This window comes from Tursiops truncatus, chromosome 8 (genome assembly GCF_011762595.2).
Source record: "Tursiops truncatus isolate mTurTru1 chromosome 8, mTurTru1.mat.Y, whole genome shotgun sequence".
NCBI classification, from domain to species: domain Eukaryota; kingdom Metazoa; phylum Chordata; class Mammalia; order Artiodactyla; family Delphinidae; genus Tursiops; species Tursiops truncatus.
The window spans coordinates 92479930-92492336 of NC_047041.1; the positions used below are offsets into that span (position 1 = coordinate 92479930).

Genomic DNA, 12407 nt, shown 5'->3' on the forward strand with positions numbered 1-12407 from the left:
GTGCCCTCTCACCTCCGTGGGAGGTCCTGGCGCGCCCACTGTCTGGCTGGGCCCTGCCTGCACTGCATCAAGTGCCGGGACGTCCGTGGGTGGGGAGGGCCCTGTGCCATCACCACGGGCAAAAGAGTGGGTTTGGATGTCATCCACACTCCTCTCCCCACCCCACCCGACCGCTGCCTGGGCCAGAGGACACCAGCCTTCTCTCTGGAAAAGTTGTTGGGGGGCTTCCCTGGTGGCGCAGTGGTTAAGAATCCGCCTGCCAATGCAGGGGACACGGGTTCGAGCCCTGGTCCGGGAAGATCCCACATGCCGCGGAGAAACTAAGCCTTTGCGCCACAACTACTGGAGCCCGCGTGCCACAACTACTGAAGCCCACACGCCTAGAGCCCGTGCTCCACAACAAGAGAAGCCACCGCAGTAAGAGGCCCACGCACCGCAATGAAGAGTAGCCCCCGCTCACCACAACTAGAGAAAGCCCACGCACAGCAATGAAGACCCAACGCAGCCAAAAATAAATAAATAAATACATTTAAAAAAAAGTTGTTGGGAAGTGGAGCCTCCCAGTTGGAATTCCAGACTCTTCCTCAGGCACAGCCGCTTCACCGTGTCCCTCCTTTCACTGAACCCCTGTCTGGGCAGGTCCAGGGGGTCACCATCGTGAGAGCTGCTGATGGATGATGAGATGAGCTTTGGCAGTGATAGACCTGGGTTCAAACCTTAACTCTATCTCTGCCTGGCTGTGTGGCCTTGTGAAAGTTCCCTAACATCTCTGAGCCTGTTTCCTCATCTAAAGTTTGGAGATAGCAACACCCATCTTGCAGGATAAACTTAAGGGTGAGATGATAGGTAGGTACCCAGTGATTTGTGTTGGTGCCTGGCCTGAAGAAAACTCATTCCTTGAAATCCTATCCCCTTGGGTGTCCCTGTGAGGGAATGGCTGGAGAAATAGCAGTTGTTGCCGCCTTAAAGAAAGAAGGGGGAGATGCCTTCCATGGGCCAGTTATAGGAGAGCAGTGTTGGAGAGAGGCTGCCTTGAGTGGGCTGTCCTGGGAGTGACCTGCAGCCCCAGCGTGTCCAAAATGTGCAAAGAGACTGGGGTGCAGCAGGCATCTTGTGTCCCCTGGGCAGCTGGAGACAATGTCTGAGGAGGCAGACAGGCAGGGACTGGGGAGAATGGAGTCTCTGGGCCCCCATGGCGGGCCAGGAGCTTTTCACGAGGCTGATGGTGTGTGCCAGTTCAAGGCCAGGCTCACAACACATCACGCAACAGGGCATCGTTTCAACCCTAATTTTTTGGAATACATTTAAAAATTCACCCTCCTGCAGGGCAAATTTTACCCCAGTATGTTCCATAGAACAATCTGGTTTGATCCTCATAACCGCCACCCTGGGTAAAGGATGAGGCAGGCACAAGGCCTCCGCCTTCACAGGGTAGCAAGAAGAACTTTCTGGCAAGCACTAGAACCAGGGTGCCCAAGCAGGCAGCCTCGATACGCTGTTTGCCTCTTCTCATGCTGTTACCCATTGCCGAGGCTGCGTGAACGTCTTCTTTGTGGGTCGTCTTCAGAACCCACAACACTTTCTTTTTGGTGCCCCCCTCCCATGATGATAATTATTGAAACATCCATATCCGGGCTCAGATCCGAGTTGTTAGGGATCTGAGCCAAGCTGGAGACAGGCACGAGGGCACCTCTATCTTCAGAGACTGCTGTTCCTGGGCAGCTGCTTCCCGAACACAGAAAGCCATTCCTCCCAGGGCTCCTGTGCGCATTGGCTCTTGATAGCTGTAGATGCCGGGGCTCTGACAGCTGAGGCGACTTGCCCAAGGCCACACAGCTCCAGTAGCAGAGGCTAGGGGCCCTTTGAAATGCTGCCTTATGCAGCTGGGGCTTGGCACTAACTGGGAAGACCTCTGGCCCCTCACCTCTGTGTTCTCGGCCAGCTCCCGCTGCCCTCTGCTCTGTTTTGCCAATAACCAGGAGACTCTCCTTCCAGGGCAGAGACTGGCACTTTAACCTTGGAACATAAGTTCCTGGGGTTTGCTTTGGGGAGCACATGGGGCTGGCTCGTGGTTCAGTAGAGGCGGTGAAATTTCTCAGAATCTGAGGTTGCATGCGCTGCTTCAGGCTTACTAGCTGGGGGGTGTCTCTGGGCCTCAGTTTCCCTGCCTATATGTGAGGGGCAGTGCCAGATGGACCCCTTCTGGAGAACCTGTCCTCAGGCCAGCGAGGCTGGACTAAAAAGTTCAGGACTGGGTTCCATCCTTATTCTGCCACCACCTTGCTGCTTGCTGTGTGACCTTCATCTAGTTCCCTCCCCTCTCTGAGCCCCTGTTCTCCACTCAAAAGACAGCAAAGATATCCCTGCTTTGCTGAGGTCATAGAGGGGAAACTACTTTGCCAAGCTCAAGTGCCACAGATGGTAATTTTATCATTATCCACGTAGTGATCCCCTGGCCAGCAGGGAGAGGCGACACTCAGGCCTGCAAAAAAGCATGCAGGAAGGACTGGACCACAGACTCTGGGTTGCCAGAGCTGTGCCAGCTAGCAAGCCCTTAGCAGGGAAATGCATTCCCATTACTCACATCAGCAAGCCAGGCCCACAGCCTGGGCATGATTGTTGGGAGGTTTCCCTGGGCTCTGCCTCCCTCTGGGTCCCCAAGAATCTCCCTGCTCCCCAGTCCAGGATGGTGTTCCCTGGAGCTCATCCTGGGAGTGGGGCGTTGTCAGGGTGCCTCCCCCCAGTGGGACGAGCCCTGCCGTGCCAGCTCCAGCAACCTCCCTGCCAGCAGCTGGTATTCTGTTGCACTGCGTACAGTGAGGCCCAGATTAGACAGTGAGCTCATCGTGACATGAATGGGGCCACCGGGGTGGGGGGGGGGGGACTGGAGGCTGAAGATCTGCCTTGAGGGTACCGCTGGGGATCTCCCTGCACCCTCTCCCTTCTCTCTGTCTCTCAGGCTTGCTGTCTCTCCCCGCGCCCGTGCACACACCAACACCCTCTCTTGGAGCTTGCTGGGGATTGTCATGGCAACCGTCCAGCGAAATTATCAAAACACTTTTATGCTCACAGTCGTACCAGACCAAGAGCTCATTCTGAGTGAGGCAGAAGCAGGTGGTTGGATGCTGAAGCCACGGGCTTTGTGCGGAGGGCCCACAGTGGGGAGAGGGCGCAGCAGGAGGGGAGGGTGGGGCCAGGCGGCAGGACCCCTGGGGAGAGGCCTTGGCACTTGTTCCTCCCCGCCTCTTATGCCAAATTCACATTTGTATTCCATCTCCGCACACCTGGATTCACACACACACACACACACACGTAGACAAGTGGTCGCTGAGCCAAATACACCCAGAGTACAGATGGATCCAAACAGCAACATCTGGAATAACCATGACCTCATTCAGCACTTGAAGGCCTGAGATCCACTCTGGGGAGACTTCTGGGTGAGCAAGAGGGCACAGCCAGCCGACCCAGGCTTCTAGCTGGCAATAGGTCTGTGCCAGGGCAGCAAAGCAGCCACAGGAAGAGGCCAAGCCCTCTTGTCGGGAAGCAGAGAAGGACCTGTGACCAGAACCACTCTGACCTGGTTCTTCCCACCTTGCTGCACAGCCTCTGTGGCTCACTGCCTCTCTGCATCCCGGAACGGACTCAGCATCCCTTCTCCCTTCTGACCTGGGCCAGGGTACCGCAGGCTCCCTTGGAAACAAAGCCCTGCTAATAGCCGAATAACCGGTGGTTGCTATTTTCAAACCCTGGTTCTGCCCGAAAGCCAAAGTGTGGGTGAGGATGGTGGAGGAGGTGATGGCACAAGCCCCTCCCCAGTCTGCTGCCATCTTCCTGCCCCATCTGCTCCCCCAGCATCCCCCTCCATGGAGGGGAGCCTTCCCCTGCAGCCTTAGCCCGGGCTGCTTGCCACTCTGGCCCAAGAGGAAACATCTGCTTCCTGCAACTGGGTCCCCCCATCTGTACACCCTTCCAAGGATTCTAGAATATTAGAGCTTGAGGGGCCCCCAGCAAATCCGAGTCTAGCCTCCTCACTTCACGGATGGGGAAACTGAGGCTCAGAGATGGGAAGCAATGGGTTCAAGGCCACAGGATATGTGGCTGATGGAGCTGTTGCTGCAACCTGGGTGTCTGTATTCTAGTCCTGTGCTGTTCCCGTCACATCAAAGCGTTGGTGAGATGCACTGTTGCAAACAGTGAGCGCTGATTTCTGAGTCAGGCAGACCTGGCTTGAGTGGCGGCTTCAGCACTTAACACCCAAGGTGACCCTGGTAAGCTGCAAAGCACCCTCAGTCCTCAGCTGTAAAATGGGGTGATAGTAGGGTCCCGCTTAAGGGATGCCATGAGGATGATTTAAGAGAGGCACGTGTAAAGCACTATTGGCACAGAGTAGGTGTTCCACAGATGACGTTCTCTGTCCTCCCTCTGCAGTTCCAGGGCTACAGGCCTGCTGAGAAGAGGGACCATCCTGCATCCCCGGTAATGGCCAGCCCGTGTCCCAGGGTGGCCAGGGGAAGCAACCTAGCCTGTCCTGGAAAGACAGAGTCCACCGGGAAGGCAGGCCACACTGACAAGTACGAGTAAATGAGAAGGCCTTGCAGACAGCGACCGAGGGGGGAACCTTGAGGAGGGTGGCCAGGAAGGCCGCTCTGAGGAAGCAGCAGGGGAGCTGAGACGTCCTCAGTGCAGGGAAACAAATGGCTTGGCCCAGGCCTCACAGTAAGTTCAGGTGGAGCCAGGCTAGGACCTGTCTTTAGACTGCCATTCTAGTCATCTCCCTCCTTCTAGAAACATCCTTCTCTGGGATTCTGACATGTTCGTCTGGTGTCGCTCTTACCCTGTTGGACGTTGCTTCTCTGAGTCCTTGACTGGCTCACACTCCTCCCAGTGTTTGCTGGTCCCAGCCCTTCTCTGTCTGGAAGGTGGGTTTTCACCCGCTCCCCTGTCTACACCCTGACGAGTCCCAAACGGCCACCTACATCCCTCGCCTCTCCTCTAAGTTCCAGTGTCCTGCTCGACCTCTCCACCTGGATGTCTGGTGGTTCTCTTGGTTAGGACAATCTAAGTCGATATAATAGAGACCCCAAATTAGAGTAGCTTAAACATATTCAGTTGGTGGCTCTCTCACAAAATAGCTCCAAGGGAAATGTTTCAGGTTGGTAGAGAGCTCCATCCCACAGGGTCATTTAGGGACCCAGACTGATGACGGCACTGCTGTCTTTAACACGAAACCTCCAGGGCTTCCAGCCAGTGTGAGGGCAAGAACACGGAAATCCCGGGCAGGAATTTCTTCTTAAGCAAGTGAGACAGGAGTCTGACTTCTGCTCACTTGCACAGATGAGAGCTTAGACACACAGCCCCACGGAGCTGCAAAGGAAGCTGGGAAGTGGGCCCAACTGGGCGGACAGCTAGCAGTCTCTGCCATGCTCCACCCCCTAGAATGGTGAGGCCTTCCCGCCTTGGTGGTGGGGACCCCCTTCTCTGGGGGCACTCCCTCATCCTGTGTCTCCCTGGCCCCCGGCCTTGCCTTTGGCACATTCCTCCTTGTCTGTGGCTCTCGACCACCACCCAACAGGGTGTTCAAAGTCTGTCCTCCTTGAGCGCTTATTTAGGCTGGGACAATCATGGGCTTTTGAAGTCTAGCCTTTCAATTTGGTTGATAATAACAATCCCTTCAGAAGCATAGTAGGCTTTGGGTCTTTCTGCTTCTAGTCAGTTCCATGGGCAGTAACCACACCCCAAGTTCCTTTCTTGATGGAGTTACTGTCTGTCTGTGTTGCCCAGCCCACCTCTTTCTCTCCCATTTTTTTTATTTATTTTTTTTGCGGTACGCGGGCCTCTCACTGTTGTGACCTCTCCTGTTGCGGAGCACAGGCTCCAGACGCGCAGGCTCAGCGGCCATGGCTCACGGGCCCAGCCGCTCCGCGGCATGTGGGATCTTCCCGGACTGGGGCACAAACCTGTGTCCCCTGCATCGGCAGGCGGACTCCCAACCACTGCGCCACCAGGGAAGCCCTTTCTCTCCCATTTTAAATGAAAGTTTAAAAGTCCCTAAGGACATCTGAAATAATAGACTTGGATGACAAGGCTATACCCCTAAGAGAATACTTTGCCACAAGGGTGATTCCTTTGTTTGGCTTATTGTTTGGCCTAATAGACAGGCTTTGAGAAAGGCTCTGAGCGCGTCTGATCTCCTGTTCTTTGGGCAAAACCAGTTGGTTTTTCCAACCCTGAGGACAGTGATTTTCTATGTTATCTCCTTTTCTGTTCATCTCTTCTTGCAAACCAGCCAATCTCTTTCTTGTAGTATCTTTGCTAAAGGCAGCATCGAGCAGCCAACACATGCAAATGTTTTTGGTTCTTTCCAACCATTTCTCTAGAATTAGTGGCTCAAGTAGGCATGTGGTCTGCCTTCCAAATTATCACAGGTAATGTTTTTATTAAACGTTTTGTCACAACATAACAAGGGTCACTGGTTTTCCATTCTCCAGTATGTGTTTCCATGTTGCTCACCACCTGTTGGCCAAGCCAGTGCCACATGTTTTAGGGTTGTTATACATGGAAGCTTTCCATTCCTGGTACCAATTTCTGTATCAGAGTATTGCTAAGCTGCTATTAAAAGGAACTCCCGGGCTTCCCTGGTGGCGCAGTGGTTGAGAGTCTGCTTGCCGATGTAGGGGACACGGTTTCGTGCCCCCGTCCGGGAAGATCCCACATGCCACGGAGCGGCTGGGCCCGTGAGCCATGGCCGCTGAGCCTGCGCATCCGGAGCCTGTGCTCTGCAACGGGAGAGGCCACAACAGTGAGAGGCCCGCGTACTGCAAAAAAAAAAAAAAAGTAACTCCCCAATACAGTGGCTTTAGGATTAGAGAAGTGAATTTTTCTTTCACATAATATGGTTCTAATATGATCATTTCAGGCATCACCCTGGTGGGTAGTGGATTTTGATGGGTAACCTGCAGACCCCAACCCCACAATGGCCCTCCCCTCCCCAACCTTCTCTTCCCCACACCCCTCCCCTGTATCAGTGGCACCACCATCTAACATTTGCTGAGGCCAAATACAGAGATGTCGGCCTTGATTTCCACCCCCCTCCCCTCAACACCTCCTCCCGCCATCCAGTCCATCAGCAAGTTCTCTCAGTTCTATCCCCAGACAAATCCCAAATCTGACCACTTCCCTACAGCTCCATTTTCTTCACTCTCATCCAGGTCCTCAGTGTCTTACATCTGTGGGTTATGTAACGATCTTCTATGTGGGATCCCTGCTTCTTCCCCTAGCCTTTCCAGTTACTCTTCACACGGCAGCCAGAGTGGGCTTTTGAAAACGTAGAACGGAGCTCCCCTGCTCAGAATGCTCCAGTGCCTTACCATAGCCCTTAGGACAAAATGCAATCTCCTGACATATACACACTACTATATGTGGAATAGATAACTAATAAGGACCTCCTGTAAAGCACCGGGAACTCTACTCAGTACTCTGTAGTGACCTACATGGGAAAAGAATCTAAAAAAGTGGATATATGTTGATATATCACTGATTGACTTTGCTATACAGCCGAAACTAACACAGCATTGTAAATCAACTATCGTCTAATAAAGATTAAAATAAATAAATAAATTTTTTAAAAAGAAAATGCTAACTCCTTAACATGGCCCTCAAGGCCTTCCGTGAGTGTCCTTACTTCTCATGCCCCTTGCCCCCTCTACTTTAGCCACATGGGTCTTCTTGCTGTTCCTGGAAGAAGCCAAGCTCCTTCCTGCCTCACTGTCTTTACACCGCATTCCCTCAGCCCTAAACATTCTCCCCGCACTGGTCACACACCGGTTCCTTCTTTGTCCTCCATGGGGCAGACAGCTTCAGTGTAGTGTGTAAGCGAGAGGGCTTAGGAGCTAAGTCGCCTGGGTTTGAATCTCAGTTCTGCTGCTTACTAGCTGTGTGACCTTGGGGAAAGGTGCTTAGCTTCTCTGTGCCTTGGTTTTCCTATCTGTAAATGGGGATAGTAAAAGTACTTGTTATCCAGGGCTGCTAAGAGGATTAAATAAAATAGTGAACACATTAAATGAGTTAATGCATAAAAAGTGCTCAGAGCGTGGCATCTATTAAACACTTGGTGGTGCTACAGTTGTCCTTCGGGGGGCACCTTAAATTATCACCCACTCTGGGGAGCCTTTCCTTGCTCCCTCGCGCCCCCCTCCACCTCTCCATCTGCATCGCTATCACACCACCCACCGTACATTTCTTGTTTAGGTGTTTATTGTCTGTCCCGCCCCCTTACCTAGACTGTCACTTTCATGAGCGCAGGGACTTTCCTGAGCTGGTACACAGTAGGTTCTCAATAAATCTTTGTTGAATGGCTATGGAAGGAATGGAGGCCAAATTCCATGGATTCCCTCCTTTCTCAGCAGCCCTGTGAGCTGGCTGCTGGCACCCTAGGGCTGTGTGTCAGAGCAATGCTCACAGTTTCCTCTTGGGAGTCTGGGAACCCCGGGGCAGGGGACCTGCTCTTGGAAGCCAGCCATGGGGGCACTGGTAGGTATCAACCCCTACCAGGGGACTATGAGAGCATGGACTCTGGAGTGGAGCCCGCTTTTCCCCAGCAGTCTCTAATGGCCTAATTACTTATCCTCTCTGTGCCCCCACTTTCTCATATGTAAAACTGGGAAAATACGAATTACCTCACAGGGCTGTTAGGAAGATGAAGTAGGATAATATATGTAAAACACAGCTCACTGCCTAGCTTGGAGTAAAGCTCTCCAGATGGTTAGTTATCATTATTGTTGTTGTTAGTGCCATATCTAAGTGTCATTTTTCTGACCACGAATGGGGGTGCGCGAGGGACTTGGGGGGTGCGGGTAGTGAGGAGACAAACAGAGAGAAGACAGGGAAGAGCAGTGGACTGGAAAAATCGGGTGTGTTTGTATTCGTGCCCGCGTGTGTGTGCGTGTGTGTGTTTGGGGAGGGAGGTGGCATGGATCCAGAGGACATCCAGTCCTCCTCGGAACTCAGTTTTGGGGAGCCCGGGTGGCCTGGCTCTCCCTGCAGCAAGGAGACTGGGGGCTGCCCCCGCCCCGCGCGCTCAGCGCAGAACCCGCGCGGCCAAATAACCAAGCGCCTGGATTGTGCGCCTCTGGGATTAGGAGGCTGGAGAGGCGGACGTGCGCCCCCGCGGCCGCCGCGGTTGGTCCACACTTGGGGATCCCAGGGCGGGCAGGACCCGTGCTCCGGGGCCACCCTGCGCCCCTGCTCCGCAGCGTTCTCCGGAGCCTCGGATGCTCCCGGAACCCGCGCGGGCGGGGCCTGCCTTCCGGAGCCGGGCTGGCGGGCGGCGCTGGGGAAAGAGCCGCGACTTTCCCAGAGTGGCGGGGCGACGTCAGGCGGAAGGGCGCGGGGCGCGCACGCTTTAAAAGGCATTCGCTGTCATCCGAGCTCGCAGCCGTGGGGGCAGGAGCCGGCTATATAAGCGGCGAGCCGGGCCGCCGCGGGGCAGACGGCGACAGCAGCGGCGGCGAGCGCCTCGGAGCGCAGCGGAGCAGCGCCCCCGTAGCCCCGCACCCCTCGACGGGTCCGCCTGCCCTCCCGAGGAGCGCCGACCCGGGCCCGCGAGGGCCGCCGCCACCCCGCAGCAGATTTGGATCCCCCGCCCGGCGAGCCCCAGGCTGCTGCCTCCCGGGGGGCCCCGGCGCAGCGGCCGCCCCCGGAGAGCCCCGCCGCCCCGCCGTCCGGCCCCGAAGACGCCGGCAGCGCCATGGCGGCCGCCAAGCCCGGCGAGCTGATGGGCATCTGCTCCAGCTACCAGGCAGTGATGCCGCACTTCGTGTGCCTGGCCGACGAGTTCCCACAGCCCGTGCGGCCCGCCAAGCTGTCCAAGGGCAAGGGCCGGCTGCGGCGGCCGCGCCAGTCCCGCTTCAAGACGCAGCCGGTGACCTTCGACGAGATCCAGGAGGTGGAGGAAGAGGGCGTGTCCCCCATGGAGGAAGAGAAGGCCAAGAAGTCGTTCCTGCAGAGCCTGGAGTGCCTGCGCCGCAGCACGCAGAGCCTGTCGCTGCAGAGGGAGCAGCTCGGCAGCTGCAAACTGAGGAACAGCCTGGACTCCAGCGACTCCGACTCGGCCCTGTGAGGGGCGCCGCCCGCAGCCGGGACTCGCGCGCCTCGGCGGCCCGCCGGGGACAGATGTGCGAACCCCTAGGGGCCCCGCCCCCCGGGGTCCCCCCGAGAACCGGGGACCGCCGCCTCTCGAGCGCTTGCACCCTCACCCGGCTACGAACTGGTCGGGGCTCCCCGAGCTGCGCTCGCCCTGGGCGGGAGCGCGCGCCGGGGCGCCAGGGAGGGGGCCCGCTTTCTCTGCCCTTGTAAATGTTTATTTTTTAACTCCTCCCAGTACGAACTCTGCTGTGAGTGTGTGCGGGGAGGCGCACCCTCGCCGAGTCGCCCCGGGTCACCAGGGCTTCCCGGAGAGCCGCTCCATGCCCTTGTCCGATGGTTTGCAACTCCGATTTTGCACATGGCTCCACCGTGCCCCCCAGCGCACACCCGTTCACACTCACTCCCACACACTCTCGCTGAACACTTTTATAATTGTTAGGCGCGGCCGATGGGACTTGGGGTGCAGCGCAGCTGCTGCTGTGGCCGGAGGATTGATATTTATTTTTGCATTGCGATGGCTGACGGCGTTTAGTTAACGCTCTTTTTACCTGGATATGTCTGTGAGACTCCCGAACGGAGATAAATAAAGTCAATATATTTGCACACTGCATTTCTCAAGGCTCTTGACTTCTTGAACCTTGAGGGCCCAGGCTCCCAAGACTGGGGGAGAAGTGGGGAGGATTCGCTTTAACGGGGGCCGGGAATCCCCGGGTGGAGGCAACTCCACAAGCTTCGGTCACCGGAACGACGTCGCGTCCCCGGTGCCCGGGTGCATTACCCGCCTCCCCGGTGGATCCACCCGGCCCAGAGCTCTCCTGCCTCCCGGGTCTGTTCCCCATCGCCGGTGTCCAGGGTGGGGTGGAGCAGCTAGGGAGGCGAAGGTTGGCGCTGTGAGGACGGAGAGCGCCTGCCTGGCGCAGCTGACCTCTCAGGGAGACCCGGGTCAGGGTCATCGCCCCGTACCCACCACAGAAGACCCCACTCACTCCGAGCCCTTTCCAGGCGACGGGTGGGGAGATGCCTGAGCCAGCGATAGGAGACCCAGGCGGGGATATGTGGGTGGTGGGGTCCGAAGCAGGGCTGGGAGCTGGAGAGAGTGTGGGTACGCCCTCAAAGTCGCCTGCGGGTGAGGGCCCCGCTGCCCCCGCGCTGACTCAGCGTGATGCCAGGCGCTCCTGCGCTGGGGGAGCAAACGGCGGCTGTTTCGGTTCTTTGGTCCTTTTCTCCAGCTCTTCCCTTTGCCCTCTTCAAGGTTCCTCAAGGAATCTGTCTTTGGTCAGAGCTTGAAGGGCGCTTGGGTACCACGGAGCCCCCCGCACCACACACACACACACACACACACACACACACACACACACACACACACACGCCTTTGCTTACAGATGAGAAAACAAACCTAGCAGAGAGGGAAAGGTCACATGAAGAGCAGCGGCCGCGCAGCGTGCTTTCCTGACTCCGCGTCCAGTGCTCCTTGAGTCACAGGACTCTGTCTTTCCAGTGCTTTCCAGCAGCTGTCTGCATCCCTGTCTACGCCCTGAATCCTCTGGGTTAGCAGTGTAAGAGGCTCCTCCGGCCCGTTGTGGTAATGGGGGTAATAAGCCACATTCGGCTGAGGAGTGCAGGTCCTCACACTTGGGGCCCCCTCCCAGCCCACCCCTCCAAGAACACTCCAGACTTGAGCCACCAGGGCCAGGCTTTCCGCTGAGCAGTTTAGAGAGACCCGGAGAGGATGGATGCCCCCTGGTGGTGGGGGCCTGGCGCTCAGCTCAGCCCAGCCCTGCGGGGCATCTGAGCTGCCTTTTACTCTTCACCCTGCACGTCTTGTCGCCCTGGGCTCTGTAGAAAACGAGAAGGCAGAGGAAAGAAAACAAAGAAACAAAAATAGAACACACAGGGTGTAAAAGAATGTCCTCCCCTCTGGCTCACACAGAAGGCTGCCGGGCTCAGGGCCTTGGGGACTGCAGCCTTTGGTGCTGCCCTCGCCCCTGGGAATACACAGGCCGTTTCAGTCCCCAGCAACAGCCAGTTCCAATGTGAGGGCACATGTCCAAGGCACTTAACTGCAAAGGCATCGGCGTGGTGAGGCAGCCGTGGGTCCATGTTTTGATTCCCGTCTCTGCAGTGGCCGCGGCGAGGCTGGTTTGAGCCCCTTGGGGTGGGAGGAGGGTGGCCCAAGCTCAGAACTCCCTCCTCGAGCCCCCTCCCCATTCTCTTCCCTCATCCTGACCCCCCTCACCCCCATTTTATCTTACATCTTGGGCGAT

The 12407-nt window shown here is 56.6% G+C and overlaps 2 protein-coding genes across 2 annotated transcripts in view; both read left to right on the plus strand.

Annotated features, from left to right (window-relative positions):
- Positions 1–12407, plus strand: part of ALKBH3 (alkB homolog 3, alpha-ketoglutarate dependent dioxygenase) — a 71054-nt gene that overhangs the window by 46563 nt on the left and 12084 nt on the right. The window lies entirely within an intron of this gene.
- On the plus strand, positions 9428–10753 carry C8H11orf96 (chromosome 8 C11orf96 homolog). Its single transcript, XM_004313103.4, has one exon. It carries the CDS (start codon positions 9746–9748, stop codon positions 10115–10117), a length of 372 nt encoding a protein of 123 aa, XP_004313151.1. The 5' UTR covers positions 9428–9745; the 3' UTR covers positions 10118–10753.